General features: G+C 42.4%; 1 protein-coding gene across 8 annotated transcripts in view; it reads left to right on the top strand.

The window, feature by feature from the left end:
- Window positions 1–366: 366 nt before the first annotated feature.
- Window positions 367–22,188, top strand: part of ARMC8 (armadillo repeat containing 8) — a 108,090-nt gene continuing 86,268 nt past the window's right edge. For 6 of the 8 annotated variants that reach the window (XR_003096464.1, XM_014525240.2, XM_014525239.2 and 3 more), the window contains exons 1-2: window positions 4,266–4,342; window positions 14,830–14,901. Coding sequence is in view for 7 of the 8 variants with exons in the window: in XM_014525240.2 (XP_014380726.1) it covers window positions 14,834–14,901 (68 nt within the window). In the remaining variant the exon portion in view is untranslated. Of the gene's footprint in view, window positions 391–4,265; window positions 4,343–5,784; window positions 5,933–14,829; window positions 14,902–22,188 lie in introns of those variants that run through there. The other 2 variants (XM_006034753.3, XM_025216825.1) reach the window with 2 other exon arrangements.

The raw sequence follows: 22,188 nt of genomic DNA, 5'->3' as shown, positions 1-22,188 counted from the left end.
GGCCGTTCTGCGCTCCGCTCCCCGCCCTGCCCTCGCCGCTCTGCGCTCCGCCCTACGCCCTGCCTGGTGCCCCATCTGCTGCTCTGTTCCCGCCCCACCTGCTGCTCTGCTCTCCACTTGTTCCCTGCCTGCTGCTGAACTGCCTGCCTGCCTGCTTTACTTACTGGCTGCTCTTCAAGGGGCTCCCTCCCCGCTGCGCCTGCTCCCAGTCCTGTGCTCCCCACCCCATCTGCCCCTCAGCTTTACACTTGCCACCCCACCTGCTGCTGTGCTTTCCCCTGTCCTGAATCTGTGGTGGACCACATGCAGAAGTGTCTTGTGCCCCTTGAGGCAGCCATGCCCCAAGTTGGCCACTCCTGGTTTAGTGGATAGTGTGTCTCAATGTTAAATGTAAGAGCCAAAGTAGTGTTTGTGTCCTGATACCATTTCTGCCTCATTGGCCATCCCGTGATTCAAGGACTATCTCTACCATGGGTCACTGACGGGTCCTTAGGTGATTTAAGAGTCTGATCCTTGAGCCACAGATCTGTCAATTTTTGCATTAGATAGTTAAAGGGCTGAGAGGCATTTGGATGTTACCCTGGTGTCTTTCCCATTCTCTTGTCTACATCATGTTTAATTTTGGATTTGCTCTCTCCTTTGAAGTGAGAGCTGTAGTATTACTTTCTCCTTTCAGAAGGAAGCTCCTCTTGCCTTGTTCTACCTGCATTTATGCTGATCCTTGAGGACCAGTTGGGTCTGCGCTTCCTGGAGGCCTGTATTTTTGCTAGGTAGAGCTGGGCAAATAAAAGACTACTCGGTTCGGTGGTTGAAGAAGAGGAGTGTTCTCAAATTGAAGCAGAACTTTGTTTTGGTATGAGCAAAACGCATGTTCTGTTTCATTTGCAGGCACTTTAGCTGCTTTGTGCCCCTTTTAAATCATAGGTCACTTCACATATAACAAAATGCCTTTCAAAGCAAACCGTTCTTCTGAAAATGTTTTGACATTAGAAAAAATCTTCTGTATTGCGGCTGAAATAAGTGGATTCAGTGGGATTTCACAAGTAGTTTGGGTTATTTCAAAGCTCTGTTTTTCTGGCAAATGTTTACTGTTCACTGAAAACATCTTGCCAACCTCGTGTCTTGTTTGTAAAAACTGCTATACAGGGATTGTAGAGCACTCTTGCCAGTTCATTGCCAGAAAGTGGAAATCAGCTTGGCAATAGAAGCCTGATCCCTTTGCTCTTGTAAGTCTTCTGGGTCTTCTCAGGTGGCCTAGTTGCTGTGCTTTGTAGTGCAGGGAGGAGGCACATCCACTGCAGTTGCCCTTTGATCTTTTGGCGGGGTATATTGCTTTTAAGTGGATATTGAAAGGGGTGCTTTCATTCTTTGCCTCTGGGACACACGTTTGTTTACTGACTGCAGTTGTGTCCCATGTTTGTAAATCCTAGCTTGCCAGCCTCAAATAGTATCTTGCAGTAACTGTGTCTTAACTCTTATGAAACGACTTTTAGGTAATGTCCTGCCCACTTGGCATGAAATGGTCTAGAGGCCAGTTGCCACTTTTATTATAAATAATCTGTGTCTGTTTTGGTTTGCTTTTTCTCACTAGGTTTAGAAGACATTGTACTTGATGGGTATGAAATTTGCCTTGTACACTGTGTCCAGCCTGGGGTATGCAGTGATAGCAGCTTTGGCTGTGGCTTTAGGTACAGGGAGATAGCTGATCTGGCATGGGGCTCAGCTCTGATTTCCGCTGCCTGGCCTGTGCTGGAGCTGAAACTGCAGCCACTGTACTTGCCCTGTGACATAGCAGCAACAGCTACAGTTCTGGCATGGGCAAAGGGGTGATGATGAGGCCACTAGCAGAGGAGTTAGGACTGCAGCAGCGATGACACAAGAAGTAGCAAGGAATGTATCAGCCCTTGCTCACCCTTCTGCTGCCAATCCCCATGTCCATCAGAACTCAAGGACGCTTGATACCAGCTGGGGTGCATCACATGCTGCAGAAATCTGCCAGTGTCCTGACACTCCTGCTTTACCTGAACTTTAGAGCTGGTCAGCAGGCTAGAAAGCAGCAGATTCTAGCTTTGGAAGCTTAATGAAGGTCTGGACCTAAAATCTATCTGGGTCCTGCCTCACCATACGTGCCCTGCCTCACCTGGGTTGTGCTGAGACTATCCTGCTCCCTTGGGCTAGATAACCAAAGTGATGTAATAAGCAGAAGCCATTCTTGAAGGAAATGTAGATCTAGATGCTCCAGGTGGTTCATCATCTGCCCCGTGATGCCACACTGGTCTGGAGGAGGGTGGTACCACACCAGAAATCCAGCTGGATAAAGAGGTGAAGGTTTAGTCCAAGGTCACTTGCCATTCCAAAAACAAGGCAGAGCTTCCACAAATCACCTTCATTCTTTCAAGGAAATTCATCAAGGAAGAGGGTAAAAGCTTAATAAAGGAAGAAAAGGCTCAGTTGACAGACCTTAACATCTTTTATAAGGGTGCAGGCTAAATTTTCCAAATCTGATGCCCTGAGCTAGCTGCTTACATATGGCTTTAGGAAATCCCTTAATATGTGACCTTTTTTTTTTCAGGAGTGCTGAATACAAACAAATCCCAATAGGTCAGGGAGACCCGCAGATGCCTGGTACTTTTGAAAATCAAGCAACTTTTAGTGTAGTGTATTAATTTATCAGAAAAAGCATTGGAGAAGGCTTTGCTAAGATACAAGAAATGCTTTTTATGAATGTAGGCATGTATGTTCTGTTGCTGAGAACAAAGTTAACTTCTGTATTATGCTGAGATGTGTGAGGGATGTGGAGTGTACTGTGTTACTGTCCCTGTTGGAGCTATGTGGGATGACTCTGTAGGAATCAGAGCCTCAGTGCAATTTGAATAGGTGATGCAGGGGTGTAAGGTGTATTAGAGAGAGAACTTTTAATGGCACTCTTCCTTGCTGTGGAGGGGTTATGTGGGTGTGTATTCTGCTTGAGCAACCTGAGCTGTTTTAAATGCACTCTTTGTAATGTCTGGAAATGCATGATAAATTACAGTACACCAGAAATTAACCAAGAACTAATGTTGTGCAAGTGTTTCCTTTTCATACAGCTACTAAACTGTGTTTAAACTGCCAGTTAAGGAAGTGCTGACATCCAGACCAAACTCAGCTCATACGCCCTGCCCACAGACATTAGAACTCCCAAATGCTCATGCATGTGCCCTTATCACAGTAGTTCTCAATCTTTTTAGGCTCAACACCCCTCCAAAACTTTTTAGAAGTTTGGGGCACCCCCTTTTAACAAAAAACAAATATGAATGGTTATATTATCATATTTATAAAACATTAATATTCAGCTCTATGGGGTCCTAAGGGGCAGAGTGCTGGACTGCACACGGAACATGTGAGGGGGGCAGGGGTCTGGTACAAGGGCACACAAGACCTGGGAGGGGCCATGGCAGGTCAAACTGCCATGTGCTTCCTGGAAAGTCAGATGGAAAAGAGGCAGGAGCATGTGCTCTTGTTGCAGCCCTTCCTGGTCTGACTCAGTGTGGCGTCTCCCATAAACAGAGGCCCATGGAGCAGATAGAACCGCCCCATGTTCTCTGCAAACTGAGATGTGGCTGCAGCAGAAAGGCATGCTTGCTTGCATTACCTTATGCAGGAGAAGGTGCTACTTCTACTGAAGCCCTGCCCAGTTTGACTCCTCCTGAAAATGGAGGCATGCAGGGCACAGCATCATCCCACCATGGAGATCAATGCTGCTACCAGTAGGTAGAAGTGCCCCATGCACCTCTGTTTTCAGGTAGCATGTTTGAGCTGAGCTGGGAAGGGTTGCCGCAGAAGTGTCGTGCCTGCCAGAATAATGAAATGCAAGCAGATGTGCCTTGCTGCTGCTGCTGCTTCTCAGTTTGGCTCCAATGTGGCATTTGAAAACAGCTGTTTGGAGCAGTTTCACCCTATGGTGGTGGCAGTGCCAGGGTTGTGGCATCTCTGGCAGGTTCTCATCTGGCAGCACCCTGGTTGAGAACCATGGCTTTATCATTTCCTCTATCTGAATATTTATACTGTATAATCCCTCCTCCAAAATCACCCTCAAATTTAATATTCTAATTTGGATGGTTTCTGGTAATAAATATTGCATATTTGAGTGTGATTGTTTAGTTCTGTCATTACCTTTTTTGGTAGGTTTTGTATATTCTTCTGTCTCCATGAGGTATTACTGTTTGGGATCTGCAGTTAAAGAACTGATGTAAATTCATTAAATGTCTTTTATCTTTCCTCTGCAGGAAGTCACAGCTAGCAGTCGCCACTATGTTGACAGATTATTTGACCCTGATCCCCAGAAAGTCCTGCAAGGTGTCATGTAAGTCATATGAGCTGGAGCAGTTATCACTAGTAGGCTAGGTTTTCTTGACTCTGAGTTATTTTGCACTTCAAGGGAAAGAAGGAGGTGGCTTGTATTTTTCTAGAGAAATTTAGGAAATTTTTGGAAAATATCACATGGATTGAATGCAAAGGTTACAAGCCTAATTTAATGCGTTTTCTTTTTGTGGTCCATATTTTTGGTAGTCCAGCCACATAACCTTCAAGAACAGGGTTAAACATTATGTGAGCACTTAAAAGGCTTTTTCATAAATTTATTGTAGGCACGTGCTCCCTGTCTTCTAGGTCTTGTGGTACCTCTTTTTCCTTATTCAGTCACCAGAGCAGATATTACCTTTCCCTCATAGTACATAAAGGAACATGGGTCTCTTGATGTACAGTATTGGCACAAGAGATCCAGAGGCTTCTCTTTTGGCTTTCTCTTAAACTTAATCCAGGCAAAATCATTTTTTCTTTCTTTTTATGCTAGCACCAGTAGTAAGGAGATGTCTTTGATTGAAAATTTCTAAGGAAAAATATGTTTTGAGGCTTTCAAATCTGTAGGAAGATGGTGCTATGATTAGCTCACTAGCTCTTCCTACTTGGATCTACAAACTGCCTCTCTCCAATAGTAGATAGCAACATGGCATATGAAGTTCCAAGCTGCTCAGGAATTACTCTTTTTGTGGCAGAACCTGGCTTTTTCATAATGGCTGGAGCTTTCTGACTCATTTCTTTTTGATGTTAGCCAGAGTTCCTGAAATATTTCAAAAGAGAGGTAGAAAATATCCAAGGGGTGAGTCCCTTTCATACTAATTGTGATCCTTTGAGGTGTGTGTGGTCCCCGCCTTACCCCTTCCTCCCCATGTGCTAGAGCAGGGGTCAGCAGCCTATGGCCCAGGTGCCAGATCCAGCTTGCAGAGAGGTCCGACTTGGCACAGTGGGGTGTCAGGGAGCTGCATCAGGCTGTGCTCCTCCTATTCCCTGCTGAGTTTCACTTCACTGTAGACTGTGCTTCTATGAAGGACCTGATCTTGCCCTTGCTGCTGGGGGGCTGGGAATCTGCCAGCCAGTCCCTGCGAGAGTGGATAGGGGTGGAGACTTCCAGCCCACAGCTAGGACTGGTCATAAGATCTGACCCGTGTTGGTAAAGGAAGGTTGCTGACCCTTGTCCTAAAGAGATTCTTGACTCTGACAGATAATCTCTGTTGTTTTAGATTCCCTACATGCTCCTCAGAGCACTCTTAGGGTCATTGTGTTCTACTGTAACTGAAGATGCTTCTGACTCCCATCTGATGTCTCAAGTGCTTCTTTAAATAGCCTGTCCAATTTAGATAAAGAGTTCTAGTCCTGCAGTGTAATAGGGAACCAATAGGTTCCCTGCTTCTCTGTTTAGAAAAGTCAGACTCTAGTTTTCCTTTCCTTTCCCATATCTGCTTTCAGGGAAGGCTAAGGTCCATAACCACTGGTGGTCCTGTCCATAGCCCAATGATGGAGCTGGAAGAAAAGGTCCTATCACCTGGGTTTGGACTGTGGACTATATTTTTGACACCTCTGGCCTGCATCTTCAGCCAAGTACCCCTAGAGTGAGGTAGGTGAGCAGATGAATGGATGTGATTCATTCTCCTTTGAATAATGTAGATCCTTGTACCCAGCTTCTGCTAATCCAAGGTCATTTTAGGATGAAAGACAGGAAGAAGGGCAAAGTGCCTTACCTGACTTAAGAATTCCTGGGAAAGATATTGAGCTTGATGTGGTCCAGTGGTTAGAAAAAGTCTTTATCAGCAGGGCATCTTAGAAGCTTTACTGAATTTGGACAAGTCTTTTAAGATCTTCCATCCCCAAGACGGCCATTCTTTCTGTGTTATGGCTGAAATTCAAAGAATCATAGGAAATGAGAGTTGGAAGGGACTTTAGGAGAACACATCTAGTTCAACTACCTGCTCAAAGCAGGACCAACCGCAACTAGACCATTCCAGCCAAGGCTTAAAAACCTCCAAGGATGGAAATTCCACAACCTGTCTGGGTACCTGTTCCAGTGCTTTACTACCTTCCTAGTGAGAGATTTTCCTGATATCTAACTTCAACTTTCAGTGCTGCAGCTTGATACCATTGCTCCTTGTTTTGTCATTGCTGTAACTTGGGTCTTGATTTCAGTTGATGGAATGGTGGCTACCAAGGACTGAAACATTAATTATTAGAATGTTTTGGATTTCTGTCCATTGCCTTTGAACAACTGTAATAGTCTGCAAACTCCTGGTTCTTGCAGTACTCTGTCACCTGTTCTCTGCTTCACCTGGATATAAAGAAATTGTAAAGGAGTCTAGAAAGATACTTGAAGAAATCCCTTAATTTGGAGTTTTAAATTTTTTTAATAATGTTACATTTTGGGTTATCCTGAAACCCCTCTTTTCTACGAGGCCAGGGTTACAATTTCTGGTAAAGGGTCTTGAGCCTTAGCCAAGTTCATTTGGATGGGGTGAAACACATCTCTAAACATTATTTGGACCTGAAGATCATGGCCAACAAGTTCGTATCCTCCTGTAACTTAAGATGAAACTTTTAATTACAGCTTCCAATAGTGTCAGAGCTGTCAACTCTCTTCCCTTATCTTTTGTTTTTGCACTGGAAGGGCTAGAGAAGCTGCTGTCATGGTGGCCTTTCCTCAAGGTAATTAGGTCCTTTTTTCATAGGAGCTTTTTCTTTTTTTTTTTTTTTTCCTCCTTCCCCTGAAGCACTTTTCCTTTTGGCTGCTGCTGTTTCAGGTGAATATGGTTTTGAAGTAATCTTGGGACAAATGTCTTAAAAGAATTCCAAAACTTCAGTTCACCCCCTTTCTATCATCTCTTCCCCTGTGACCCATAAATATCCAGGGTGTGAAAGATGTCTTATTAATGTCTTATTGGTGGGGACCATGATTCAAGTTAAGAGCTTGAGTCTTAACTTTTTTTTTTATTCATGATTTTGGGGTGTTGGTTCTTTTTTAATGGTGGGAAAGCATACCGCCTTGTGTTAGATCTGCCTCTGACAGTGTGCAAGGGCAACTTCTATATGGGATTTCTGGCTCTTTCACTTTAAAAGAGAACTAAGTGTTGAGGGACAATGACCCTAAAAGAATCGCACCACTAGCCTTTTCTGTAATAAAGAATTTTAACCATTTGCAGATTAATCTATAATGCTGAATTAGCATGAACACAAACTAGATAGGGTGGGCTCCCCACTCCAAACTGTAGATAGTCCTCCTGCAAACAGGTCTGAGGACTTTCATGTGAACAAACAAGGTGTTTAAAATTATTGAAAGGTTATAAAACTTGAGTTGCACAGTAAATTTCTCTAATGTTTCAACTTGGTAGAACAGCACTCTAGCAAGGGAATATAGTAGTATCCTTGCTCATTTCAAGCAACGACCTTCATTCTCATCCATTCTTTATGCTTCCCTAAAGCTGAGGACAACCTTGTTTGCTAAAGACAAGAGTAAATTTTTATTTCTCTCTTGTTTTAGGTGGGTTGCTTATCAAGGCTTATTCTTAGAAGTATCTTGTCATACAACAGCGTTCCGGATCTTGTGAATCACAGGTTCACTACCAATTTCCACCAGTTGTGTAACTCTCTCAAAGGCTTGTTTTGCAAGGAAGGTTCTTCCAGATGAATGGATCTTGTAGAAACACTTTTGGAAACTGAAATGTCATCGGCCTACTTTTCAGCAACCACCAAGTGTTGGCCTTTTTGGCGTAACCATTTTTTTTTTTTTTTGTTATGGTAGACTGATATCTTGGTGACACACTTGCCCTTTAGAACCTCTTCATTCAGTCACTGGAATTGCAAGAAATATCTCTTGGGTTAGTATTTCCTAAACTTTTGCAAGCCTTGTCCCCTTTTAGCAGGGTTGCAGGATGCTTGCTTCATTTTCCATGTGATGCTGAAGAGGAATTATTTAAATTAGTCCTTTCTGTGCCTTAGTTTCCCAAAGGATGTCTTTACGCTTTGAGAAATGTTAGTGTGGATTACAAAAAATACTTTCTATGCTTGCTTATCCTTTGAATACAAAGAATCAACAGTGCTGGTATTTAAAGTATAACTGCTGGCATCTTGAGTTAGGACACACTGAAATGAATAGAGCAGTTTGCATCTTGAAGCTATAGTTTTAAGAAGTCTGCAAACATCTCTTTGTATTGATTACAGTCAGTGTTTGGAAAATGTTTAAACTGAGGCCCCAGTGGGGTTGAGGCATAACTGAATCTCTCTCCTTCTTTAAGCTAGTCTCTTTGGATATAGGGTCACCTCAAATAAAATTGGTTTTCCTTATGGAGAGTGTTCTGTCCTTTCACTTGACAGAGAATGTTCTGTACTGCCTGCTGGCTTCTGCCGGGTTAGAAAGTAGTAGGTACCCACAAGTAACAGGTAAAATTAGGTTTCTTCTCTCTATTTTTTGTTGATAATCTTCTCTTGGGGGTCCCTAGCTAGAACAAATATTTCAGAGGGGTAATGAGGGAGGCAAAAACTGCGTTGAGCGTGATTAGAAGAGACTGAGGGTTAAATTAAAGTACTTTAGTGAAAAGCGTTTCAGTATGCTGTGGGGGAAGAGAAGATATAGGGAGAAAAAGAGATCTAATATGGGAAAAAGAGGAAGAAAAAGTGAATGCATTATAAACTAAGCAGAAAATTCTGATCATACAAGAGAGAAAATGATGCCAAGGTGGGAAGGAAAGGAATAGTATAAGAAGAGCACACAACAGCCTACATTTACAGTGTGATGACTTGTGTTCTTTGATTTGAGGGAGAGCGTAGGTTCCCAAAGCTAAGTTATGTTTCTTTCATGTAGCCTAGAATGCATTGGCCACATAGATGCCAATTAATGTTTGAAGACCTGTAGGTGATTCTTTTTAGCTCATGGAAGCTGCTGGGAGCCTTTGGGGACTGTTACTGAAGCTAACAGTCCCCAAAGGAGTGGATGCCTACACGATCAGGTGGGTGGCCAACTGGCTTAGGGACCACACCCAGAGAGTGGTGTTGATGGTTCCTTCTCGGCCTGGAGGGAGGTGGGCAGCGGGGTCCCGCAGGGTTCGGTCCTCGGACCAATTATTATTCATATCTTCATCAGCGATTTGGACAAGGGGGTGGAGAGCACCTTCTCCAAGTAAGCTGATGATACCAAGTTATGGGACAAAGTTAGTACACTGGAGGGCAGGGAGCAGATTCAGGCTAACCTGGACAGGTTGGATCAGTGGGCAGAGAGAAATAGGATGCAATTTAATAAAGATAAATGTAAGGTACTCCACCTAGGAAGGAGGAACCCCCAGCACACCTATAGGTTGGGGAGTGTCCTTCTCAGCAGCTGGGAGGCAGAGAGGGATCCTGGAGTCATATTTGACTCCAAGATGAACATGAGCCGGCAGTGTAACGAGGCCGTCAACAAGGCCAATCACACCTTGTCGTGCATTAGCAGGTGCATGACTAATAGAACAAAGGAGGTGATGCTCGCCCTCTATGCGGCACTGGTCAGGCCGCAGTTGGAGTACTGTGTCCAGTTTGGGGGCCACACTTCAAGAGGGACGCGGAGAATCTGGAGAGGGTCCAGAGGAGGGCCACTCGCATGATTAGTGGCCTTCGTGATAGACCCTATGGGGGGAGGTTGAGAGAGCTGAATCTCTTCAGCCTTCACAAGAGACGGCTGAGGGGAGATCTTGTGGCCACCTCTAAATTTACTAGGGGTGGTCAACGGGGAATAGGGGAAGCGCTGTTTACTAAGGCGCCCCAGGGAGTGACTAGGAATAATGGATGTAAACTAGTTGAGAGTGGATTTAGGTTAGATATTAGGAAGAAATTTTTCACAGTAAGGGTGGCCAGGATCTGGAATGGGCTTCCAAGAGAGGGGGTGCAGGCACCTAGCTGGGAGGTCTTCAAGAAGAGGCTAGATAGTCACCTGGATGGGGTCATCTGACCTCGGTCCTCTTTCCTGGCAGGGGGTCGGACATGATGATCCATTGTGGTCCCTTCTGACTCTACAATCTATGAATATCATTAGATCTACCCTTGGGGAGGGTAAGATGTTACTTTCACTTCAAGAAACTCTCATTATTCCAAAGTTTTTCAAGTTGGTCTTTTTTTTTGGTTTGTTTGTTTTTTAAGCTACCAGTTTTAAATTATACAAATCGGTGTAAAAGATTACATGGGGGTTTTTTTCTTCCTAGGAAGTCAATTCTCACTTTTTTTTTGGTACAGAACAAAATTGTATTTCTATATTTCATGTTGGCAGTATAGGTTACTAGTCCTATTTGCACAATGTGCCTTGTTCTACTAAATTACAGTTTAGAGAATTTTTTTGGTATAGCTGCATTTTTTTTCAGTTTTATTAGACTAGACACAAACTCCTACCACTCAGGTTTATACTAGTTGACAGCAGGGGGAGACTTATCCTATAAGAAAGATGGAGGAATGATTCTGGGATGGTCCCCGCTTTATCTGGGGAGGCACCTAGGCTGTTGCCACTTTCTTACCCCTCCCTACTCACAGCTGCTCTGGAATTTAGTTAAAAATAACAAACAGCATTTTTGAATTATTTGCTTTATACTCAAAATATATCCAAACATCAAAAAACATCTTGTACTTTTTAATTAAACGGAAGTAGTAATATTTGTAGTTGACAAATTGTGCTATGACTTTGGTTACCATCTTTTTACAGTGTTAAGAATTAGTAGGACTCATTCTCTCAAACTTTTTTCATAGATTAGAAAAGGAAAACCAAGGCTTTTCTGCTCTTTCTACTCTGTATCAGTTTGTCAATTTAGAGTGAACTAATACATTGAGCTGGATTAGCTGAATATACTGAAATGGAGGAAAGATTCTTTCAACACCTAGAGAAAAAGCTACTGCTATTGAAAGCTTGTTTAGCATTGTATCTAGTTTGTATGCCAGATGCTTAGCTAGCTACACTTTCCCCTCCACTTCCTAAAGTTGTGGAAGTACCCATTTACTTATTAAAATAATTTTAGTTGAAAAGAGGAAAAAATGAATAGAGAAGGTTGTGCCATAATATTGGCTGTCATGATTTCAAGTTCAGTTTTACCTATGCTTCTTTTTTCCAAAAAGAAAAGTTCTGAAGTCCTTTTTATGAATCATGGCTGAAGGCCAAACTTTGCTCTTAAAACAACATAGTAAGTAGTATTTGATGTAAGAGCAATTTCTGCTGCATACCGGGCAAAAGTGAAAGTATACTGTAGGTGATCCACAGGGAGTAGAACAAGCAGGCTCAGGCTCTTAGCTGCTGCACTCAGTTACTTACTATAAGGAAAGATCTCTTTCATCCTGCCCTTCAAAACCAAGGTGCACATCTTATTCCAGGGCATGTTGTATGTGGGGAAAAAATACAGTATTTTAAGACTCTGAACAACCCCTCTTGATGCACCAAGCACGTGACATTTCACAGAACCTTTAGGTGGCAGTCTTCCATTTCTAATCTACCGACTTTGTCCTTTTTTTTTTTTTCTTGACCTTTGCCCCCACCATCTCCTCCTACTTCCATGAGGAGACCACTTTTCCAGAACAGAAGAAATTCCAGCTGTTCTGCTTATACTCCGTCGATAGCCAGGCAGCAGGTTTGACAAATTAATTAAGCCTTTGACCAATTATTGTACATTTTCTTGTTCTCTCAACTACTTTTTTCTTTGTAGACTTGATCTAGAAATACCATAAGACTGGTGGGTTTTAAGTTGCCTGTGGATACTCTCTGGTCCTGGTTCTTGCCAACCACGCAACCTCTGTTCTTATCCATTGAGGAACATAACCAAAAAGGCATTCATGTGAGACGAGATGTATACTCCCTTTTACAACCAAGAGCAGTGAAAGATGTTTCCATGAGTTTAGGGGCAGGGGCTTCTACTGTTACTTTCCCATCCCCAAAAAGAAGGCAATATCCCACGTGTTAGATCTTGGAGTTCTCAACAAGTTTGTTTTTTGTCTCGTACAAACTTTTGAGTACAGGCAGCTTGCCCTTTTGGCCTTTTTGTGCAACAGTGTTTTAGGTGCCTAGTGGTAGCATCAGTCTGTTTGAGAAGGCTCCAGTGGGAGCCCCTGTACAGCCTATCTAGATGATTAGCTGGTAATGAATATTTCCACACAAAGTGACCAGTCCATAGAGGCTATCCTCACCTCCTTCTACATCATGAGCCTCACAACAAGCCATGCAAAACTTATTGTGATACCAGTGTGGATTACAGAAGTCACAAAGCAAAGACTTCTTTCCTTCCACTGGAAAGCTTTGAAATGATTAGGGCTAAAGTTCAGAAGTCTTTTGATTATGTTCCTAGCCCTCTAAACTACTAGGATATGGTAGTTTGTCCATTTGTTGGCTGCTTACCAAACTTCACCTCTGCCCTTTCATGTAGTTGCTGAGATCAGTCTACCAACCAAACATGAACGCAACCAGGTGACAGTTCGTAAACGTTTCTATTTTTTCTTGAATGGATAGACCAACATCACATCTGGAAAAGAATTGACACTTCCTCACCTCTTTCCACCAAGGTCTTGGTGATTGATTCTTCTAAGCGTAGGGAAACTCATCTGAACCCATCTGCAGGACTGTTAACCCCATAAAACGTGTTAGAACTTAGTCTTGCTTTTCTTGTAAAGCTTTCAGCCACTCTGTGAAAGGATTCACAAGTCAAATCCTAACAGACATGCCTGTGACTGCTGTCATGTATTATGTTACCAGGTATGCTGTTGCAAGACCTCCCTCTCTCAGCATTTGGCCGCTGGTGATGCCTGCGGTCATATATCTTTCAGGCATTTAGAACAGTCAGGCAGATTATCAGGACCGAGCAAGTGCCTTCTGGCTTTCTCCTTGGAAGAAGCAAGTCCTAGGGTTCTTACCAGATGTCTCCTACTTCTCTCTCCAAGGACTGGTGTATGCCTCCCATCTGATTCCCTTGACACCTAGGAAGTGAAACAGTGTGTTGGGGAAGAGGAGGGGGGAGGGAGAGTGAAAAATGCCAATATTGATTTAACTTCATTTTAAGTTGTTGAACAGGGAAACACTGAAATCAGTTTATAAGATTATGTTGTAAATCTAAGTTTTTAAGTACTGCACTATAGGAAAAAGTGGGGTTTTCCTTTTGTTTTGATTTTAGTTTCTAAACCCTATTTTAAAAATCTTTTCTATTTTCATGGAGAAATTTCCAGTTAGTTAGATACCCAATTTTAATCTTCCAAACTGTGTCCATTTTAGAGTTATCTCTGGCTTAGAAAACCTTGTCCTGTTCTCTCCCCACCTCCCAGTCCTACAGAATGTCCAGACAGCTGTTTGGGAAACATTTTAGTTGTTAACTAGAGCTGTTGGAACAGCTGTAAGCCTGTGAAAATAGAACATCATAATAGCAGTCTAGATAAAATCCAAAATAGGAACAGCAAATCGATTTGAAACAACTGAAGGTAAAGTTTTATGTATAATCACTGAAAGGTTAGCTTTGTAAAATGAATAAGCTATGTTAGAGTCCACGTGTCTACTGCTTTTTCCTTTAGTTGGAGGTTGAATGGTCGACGATGCTCCCCCCCACTCGTACATCTGCAGAGTTGAAGATTTTAATGAAATCTGTGTACAATATGGAGAAAATTTTGTTCTTTTTAGCTTTCTGAAATTGAAGCTGGGCTGTTTAGTTTTCTCTCTTAAACTCATTGAGATTCATGGATAATAACAGCAAAGTTACCAGAATCAAAGAGGATGCTTTTTAGAACGCAGTAGTAACTTGCTGTGCCATACAAGCCTGGAACCTAAACATTTTAATGGGAGCTTGGCTGGGATGCAGAATCACTTGCTTTGGACAGTTGACTCCTCACCAGTGCTTTGGACAGTACTGCCTCTCTGGCTCCCATTACCATAATATGGATGCTTAACATGAACCTGTAATATATTTACCTTCACAACACTCCTGTGATAGAGGGGGATGCTGTTGTCCCCTCTCTTACAGCTGAGGATCCTGGGGTACAGAGGCCTTGTGACTTGTCCACAGTCACTCAAATATCTGTGATAGAATAGAGAAATAAGTCCTGGTCTTAAGAGTCCCTGGTTAACACCCTCACCACTGCCCCTTTTTTTCCATTCTTACCTTTTCTTCCCCTTCATTAGAAGCACTTGTCCTCTGCCCCCAACAGAGTACTACAGTACATATTAGTACTTGGTTTACTTTAGCAATAATTAATTCCCCAGACTGTTACTCGTTTGGTTTTGGGGGGGTTTTTGTGCATATGCAATGAAGTCAGCGAGCATGATGAAGTGATGATTTTCATGTGTAAGTGGGTAATTACTCGGCTTATTTGAATGAGTTTGGGCATAATAGACACTAAGAGAATGAGTTGTATAGCCAAAGACAGTGGAGACCTTGCTCTGTAGGAATATATGGACTAGTTGCTTGAGCTCTGTGGAAACAGTAAATTTAGTAGAGTTGAGCCCTCAGCATAATTTACCAGGGTTTGTTTTTCTTTCTGGATTTACAGAGATATGAAAAATGCTGTAATTGGAAACAACAAACAAAAAGCCAACTTGATTGTTTTGGGAGCAGTTCCAAGGTATGTCCTTTGCTACTCTCGTTTTTACTGATTTGTGGCAAGTCTGGGATAAAGATATTTAGATTACAGGTGCTTGTTTTTTATATATTTTATTTTTTTTTCACCTTTGAAAATTTGCAGTTGACTGCTTATTCTCCTTAATGCAACAGAGAGACTTGAGAGTCTGATAACTTCATACATTGTGGAATCAGTGAGGTGTGATACTTTCAGCTGGTAATTTTAGGGAGTTCATTAAAGCACCTTTGACACATGTTTGAACATTTAGCTGCCCAAGCACAAAATCTGCTTTCCAGCTTTGGCAAAATTTAATAATGGAAAAACATAGCTGCTTTACTTCCCATACTCCAGCCAGTCACCTGGTGAGCTGGCCTTTAGAATTGTTTGAGGTTACTTGAATTATTTTACGGTTGTACCATTTTAAACGCATATGGGTTGCCAGCTTCTCCCCTTTTACTCATTTAGGAAATAATAAAAATAAACCATCACTCTTAGTAGTGCAAACTATGCTTCTGTGTTAATGCTTTCTGGGTCCTGGCTCTTCTGGTGAACATCATGGCTAGACTCTGCCCCCTTTCTCCCAGCTCTATTCTTTCACCAGTGAGCAAGGTAACATGAACTTGGGCAGTCATACTGGTATTGTGCAGCCTGCTTTTGTATATACTATACTTTCGTCCTTTGTAGACTAAGAGGACTGCATGCAGCAGGGGGAGGGGTGGGAAAAAGAGAGAAAAGAAGTGGGAAAGAGAAAGGAGAAAAAAAGGAAGGGGAAGGGGGTGGAGGTTAGGTCACATGAGTACATAGGTGACTTATAAGTCTGATCTTTGCTTCGAACAATTTGCTGCAGCAGGGGCAGGAGAGCGTTGAGGACTGGATACAGGAGGTTTTCGTTTTCCTGGCCACGCGTTTCTTCATTGCTTCTGCTGTGCATTGCTGTTCAAAGGCCAATGCTCTGTTCTGGATTTGGGACCTTCAGGATGGATGGTCGTGAGCAGTTTGCTCCCATGACTCTGGGTTGATGCTGAAACTCTTTAGAGGCACCTTTTGGACTCTTTAGGGATGCCTGCTTTTGTAAGCTTTTTTTCCTCCCCCAAATAATAACTTGTGTCCTAACTCCTTCTGTTGAAGCAGCATTTGGTGGCTAATCAGGTCCTGGAAACAACCTACTTCTTTGCTCTTAACAAAAGACGGTCAGCTGTGGGTGACACTAGCCTCATTCTCCAGTAGTTGGTCTGAAGGGATCATCCAGGTTTTGGAGATTCTAACCCTTCTTTTTTTCTGTCTGTCCGTCCCCTTCCCCCGCCCTGCTTCTTTTTACCAAAAGCAAACAGCATAATTTGAAGCCCCTAATCAGTGTTGATAATCAGATGTCTCATTTAACCTGGGACCACACAGGATTCATGGGACAGTGCCCTGAAAAAGTGCTACCAGGGTTTCTTATATTATATAATGCGCTTTGTGACACTTAAACACTATTGCCAACTTGAGCAGGCCTTTGTGTTTCTCTGGTCTTTCCACACTCAATTTCTGCCACTGCCTGTGAGCCTAATACTGAAGTTCCAGTGCTTGTGCATTTTGGCAGAGGAATATGATGTCTTGATAAAATAATGTGGTAAGGGATGCTAAATATTCAGCTTGTAACATCCTGTTTGGATGAGCCTAAAAGGGAGAAGACAGCCTCTGTCTTCAATTTTGGTACAGATCTTTCTGGAACATTGGAAAGCATCATTGCAAGGCTTTTGGGACCAGTACATAAATAAATAGAAGGTGGAAAGCTCTCTTTTATCCCTGGCTGGACTCTTCCTTGATAGCATACACCTAGCAGACCTATTACAGACTTGTCCCTGGGCGTTTTGAACAGAAATGAATGGATTACATACTTTTCCAAGAGAAATATTTTTTTCTCTTGTTTTTTATAACATGCTGGTAGAAATTTAACACCCCCCCATCTAATTTTTAAATTGGAAAGTCACCAGTGAAAGCTTTTGTAAACCCAGTTGGCAGGCCAGGCATTACCAGTGGGACGATCAAGGGTAAGCGGCCCTTTAAGAGAACTTCAACAGGTAGAGGTAGTGGGTAATTTGGTTGACCTTTCCTTTCCCAAAACAGGATTGCAGCTGCTCAAGACAAATTGATTCTTTCATTGTGATGGTGGAGGGACGTTACAAGTCTCTTCTGTCTCTTTCATAGAATCATTGGTAACGAGGGTTGGAAAGGGACATCAAGAGGTCATCTAGTCCAAACCCGTTCTCAAAGCATCCTCACCTACATTATCCCAGCCAGGGCTTTGTCGAGTCAGGCCTTAACCTCCAAAGATGGAGATTCTACCACCTCTCTGAATATCCTATTCCTGTGCTTCACCACCCTCCTAGTGAGTTCTTTTTTCCTAATATCCAACTTAAACCTTCCTTGCTGCAACTTGAGCTTTACCAAGGTCTTCGTTGGCAACTCATCAAATTGTTTCCTTGACATAGGAACTATCTTGATTACTTAAGCATATATTTGACATACTAAGCTAAATAATCTGTTGTCAAAACCAAAATCAGATCCACTAGGTTCTGGGAGCTGGGTCCAGACAGTGGGGTGCCTTGTGGGCCAGACAATCCACCTCTTAACAGTGGCTTGTCACTCCTGGAGCTGCTGCATTGATGTGGCTTCAGACTTGGGGAGTGAACACTACCACCAGTCACTCTCCCTTTTACCTTGCTGTTGTTTTATAGCTGGTAATGGTGACTGAGGGCCATGAATTTGGCAGTGGGTAAGGAGGTGGAGTAGGGGTGAGTTGCAGCAGCAGCTTTCTCCCCTTAGGTTTTGGAGCCATGTTAAACCAGTGGCTCTGGCAGCTGTGCCAACAAGCCCTGTGAGCTGCAGTTTTAAGCACTCGGGGGCCTGTAGGCCAGCAATTGGACAGCCCTGCCTTAAGTCATTCTTGGAAGCCATCAGACCAAGAGAACTTTTTTTTCCGCTACTGATTCCAGGCATGCAAAACACATACCTGATTCTTCCAGAAAGTCCTCTCCTTTTCCAATAAGAAGTCATTTTCCATCAGTGTTCACCTTTTGAGCTTCTGCGGTTGTCACAAGTACTCCTATGTAAGTGACTGTTGCTGCTTCTTCACTCAAGAGGAAAATAATCTATATAATAACATTTCAATATCTCCTGGTTACAAAGCTTTTCTTTGTTTGTTTGTTTTTTAAAAGAGATGGGAGGGTACCAGATATAAAGAAGACTTTCCAGTCTCTGATTTTGATCAGCCCACAACTCCCTGGGTCCCTCTTTGTCATTCTTGTTTTACCATGTTTGCAAACTGATTTCTGTTACTTGGCACAGTTGAAAACCTGTACTAGCTTATTAATTTGTATGCAGCAAAGAGATGATCAAAATGAGATCTGTTTGTATCTTGTCAGAGTTTGTGGCACCCCCTGCATTCAGTTACACCCAAGGTCTACACAGCCTTTTTGTTTCTCTTTTTCCTGGGTGGGAGGTGAGGACCACAGTGGGAGACTGGTTTGCCTCCAGTCTTAATGAAGATATCTGTCAAGCAAAGGATAGACTGTATATAAATAAAATGTGTACAGGAGCTTCAAATGAAATCCTGTGGTCATTTAGATCTTGACATAGTAAGAACATTTAGCCCTAAAAACTACTCAGAGTTTTGGTACTTATTGTGACGGAGAGAACTATATGTTAATATCTTTGAACAGACCCATGTTGGCTTTAAAAAATATAGGCAGTATTTTTACCTGAAGACAGGCTATTCAGAAGCAGTAGTTCATGTGTGCCACCCTGCTTAAACAAATGTGCTGATGCGTGGAAAGAAGCAAGTCCCTCAAGGCTCTTTATGTAACTTAAAGGAAAATGTTGAGGCAGCATAACTGAATTGAAAGTTATCTAGGTATATGGTCTTTTGAGACTAGCATTCATTCACTGTCTGTCCAGAACCCTAATCTTGAATTTTACTTATTCATTACAAGGAACAGAAAGGAGAAATGTTTGTATCTGATGACTGCATGTTGCTATCCCATTGGAAGCTGGGATGACTCTGAAGTTTAGCTTAATGTGTTCACTTCTCAGCACTTATGCTGTGGAGAATTATTTGATATTTTTTTTTTTTTTTTTTTTTTTTTTGGTAATTGCCTTGCTCGCTCTGGCTTTGCCATTAGCTTTGAAGGGGATGTTGGAGGTCATATAGTCCAATCTCCTGGGTATATGCAGGATTCACTATTCCTATACAATCCCAGACAAATGTCTATACAGTCTCTTATTGGAAATCTACAATGAAGGCAGTTTCATGGTTTCCTTGGGCCACTTGTCTCCATTCACTCTAGGACAGTAGAACATCCTGGGTCCCAAGGCTGCCAAAGGAGATTGTGTTCTCCCAATGGCATGCTGATGAAATAGCCTTGTCTGAAAACGTTACTTTTCTACTGTTCTTTACCTGCGTTTTCTGTACCCAGTATAAATGTCTCAAGAGATTAAGGAAACATGCTACACTTTTTGGTTTACTTTTCACCTGGTGTGTACCATTTTATGAGAATTGTAGATCTAGTATCCCCGTGTAATCCATGTCTCCCCATCTACCTGCCCTGTTTTGGAGGGCAGCAGTTTTGAAGAACAAGTCCTTGGCTTGAATGTTAAGGTAGGTCATGCTTTCGAATGTATTTCCTTTTATGATTTTTCATTTTCATTAAAATAACAGCCATATGTTTAACAGTTCCTCCCCAAAATCTAACTTTCTTTTCACCTCAGTTGTAATGAGAGCCACCTTTCTGGTGACGTACAGACCTGGAATGACATTATAGGGTCCATGGCATTATGCCATTACTGCTTCAAGCTATAAAAATGTATGGAGGGGCCAGAGAATCTTTTCAGTGAGTCGGGGGGAGTAAGGGCAGTAGATTGGCCATGGCTGATCAGAAGAGCAGCACGTCTGGATCTATTGCCTAGACCAGTGGTTTTCAACCTCTTCAGAGTCATGGCCCCCTCCACACCACATCCAAAAAAAGTTGACATCTTTAATTGAGAATCACTGTTGCACTCGGCTTAACCTTAGTGGTTCTCAACTGGATGTTGCTGCCTTCAGGTAAAACTGTCCCATGTATCTGGGGCCCAGGCATGTTCTCCTCCTGCGTTATGGCTTTATTATTATCACTGTAAAGCGGGCAAGTCAGCTGGCTTGTACTTTATCCCTTCCTGGTCATTTACTGCATGTTGTCTCTTGGAAACGGGCATGGAGGGATGTGAAACTGTCCCACGCATCTCTTTCCAGGAGGAGCATGGAGGTGGTAGGACTGGGAAAGGCAACAGCATGAGCTGGCTAGCTTTAGAGCAATGCAGGAGGAGTACGCACATGTGCTGTGGCCCTGCATATGGGGCAGTGTTATCTGGTTGCAGCAGCACCAGTCTCAGCACCCCTGGTTACTCTTTCAACACCCTGGTTGAGAACCACTGGTCTAGTCCCACTCTGTCCCAGCTTTCAGAGACAGATCACAAAAGGTCACACATTTTACCATCTGCAATTTATGCCCCCTTTTTTGTTTCCCCTGTCCCTCCTCTGATTCACTGCTTCAGAGGAGAGATTCCATATGGGAAATAGTCAAGAGGAGGACCTGTATATTTTTTTTAAGACTAATGTTTAGTTTGCAGCAGATTAGTAGCCTCCAGAGGCTACTAGTGGGAGAACTTTTTTGTTTGGAGTGGGAGAAGGTGTGTTGAGAGCACCTTGGGAAAACAAAATAGGCTGAATATCTTTCCATTTTCTAGGACATCTATTCAGTCCAAAGAATTCTCTCAGTATCTTAAAGGACTTTCCACAAGCGGCTTGTTTGGGATTCTTCCAAAGTACTGCTTTTTAATCTATTTTCTGAGGAAATATTTTATATGGAATCTCAATATCATCTACTGCCCAAATTCTTTGCCTGAAACTAGTTGTGGGAGATGCTAAAGAAACCCTCTTAGATTTGAGTCCATGGGACAGGGGCTAAAAACTGAAAGAAATCAGAAAGACCAGTTGAGTCCTACATTCCTTCAACATAGCTATCAGAAGTTTTTTATGATCGATTGTGGGTAATTAAGCACAATCACATTATTTTGGTGTAGGCAGTTGTTTTAGGGCACTGGCAAAATGAAGTGGCATCTTTGACCGCTATTTTGTCTCCTAGTAAGAAGTACACTTGTAAGTGTCTGTGGGAGCTCTAGTATCCAATTCCCTCAACACTGAGGACTGATAGGGGTAGTATCTCCTTTCATTTAAAAGGCATGGAGAAATATACGTACAGAAAGCTTTTAGTAGATCTCTGTTCCATCAGGTTTGATAAGGAAGTAATGGCTTCTGATGGACAGTGATCTAAACACCTGTAACGAACTAGATGTGAAGCCATTCTAAGAGTACTGTTTTGCTCTTTAAGAAGAAAGCTAAGCTTGGATGGATGGCTCACGTGGACTCAGACAATATTCTGGTAAGTCCCCTGTTACCAAAAAAAAGTGTGTTCTAAGTTAACTCAGAATTGTTTAATGTGAAATAGTAAAGCACAAAATTAATGGGAATTAAGGGAAAACTACAAAAGAAAGCAAGTTATTTACCCTTTCCTGGTCCAAGTTATTTAACCCAAGTAACTTATTTACCCCTTCCTTACTCTTGAACATTGAACCAAAAGTATTAATAGTATTTTATCCATATGTATGAAGAATAGATTAGCTCTTGTTGAAGAAATGACTTCTAACGTTTTCAAATGTGGGCACCTGATAGATGCGAGAGTTCAGCTTTAGTGATGAGGTTTAAAAATAAACAAGATTTAAAGCCAAATTTCTAATCCTGTTATAATGATCTGAATTAACCTCCTTTTCTGTTGAAAAGTTGATCTATTGAAAATCAGAAATAGAGTTAATAAGTACTGGAGATGAACATGCTAGTATACTAACATGCATATGCTTCCTTTGGTAGGTAAATGCTAGGTTTCAAATATGTTGGCTGTTCACATCTCTTCTTAGCACTTGAAAGCTTTGCAATAGATGTTGCTGCTGCTTTCTACCCTCACCCTCTTGTTTAAACTCAAGGAGATGCATTACATCAATCCTAGTATATTCTTCACCAAAGGGAACAACATTGCACTGTTGCCAAATCAGCTGACTTGATTTCCAGTAATTTGTTGGTCTCTGCTGCTAGCATCTTTGCAATGATGTGAGACGCTGCAGCCCTCTTGGGATTTTCAGACCTCCCACAGATCTCCCTGTGACTTGCTTCCTTCCCCACTTGCCTGTTCCCTGGAAAGGAGCAGCCAATTTCAGCTA

The sequence above is a fragment of the Alligator sinensis genome, unplaced genomic scaffold, assembly GCF_000455745.1.
Source record: "Alligator sinensis unplaced genomic scaffold, ASM45574v1 scaffold1264_1, whole genome shotgun sequence".
Lineage (NCBI taxonomy): Eukaryota > Metazoa > Chordata > Crocodylia > Alligatoridae > Alligator > Alligator sinensis.
The sequence above is the reverse complement of the archived record's forward strand: the minus strand, read 5'-3'. Positions and strand labels throughout refer to the sequence as shown.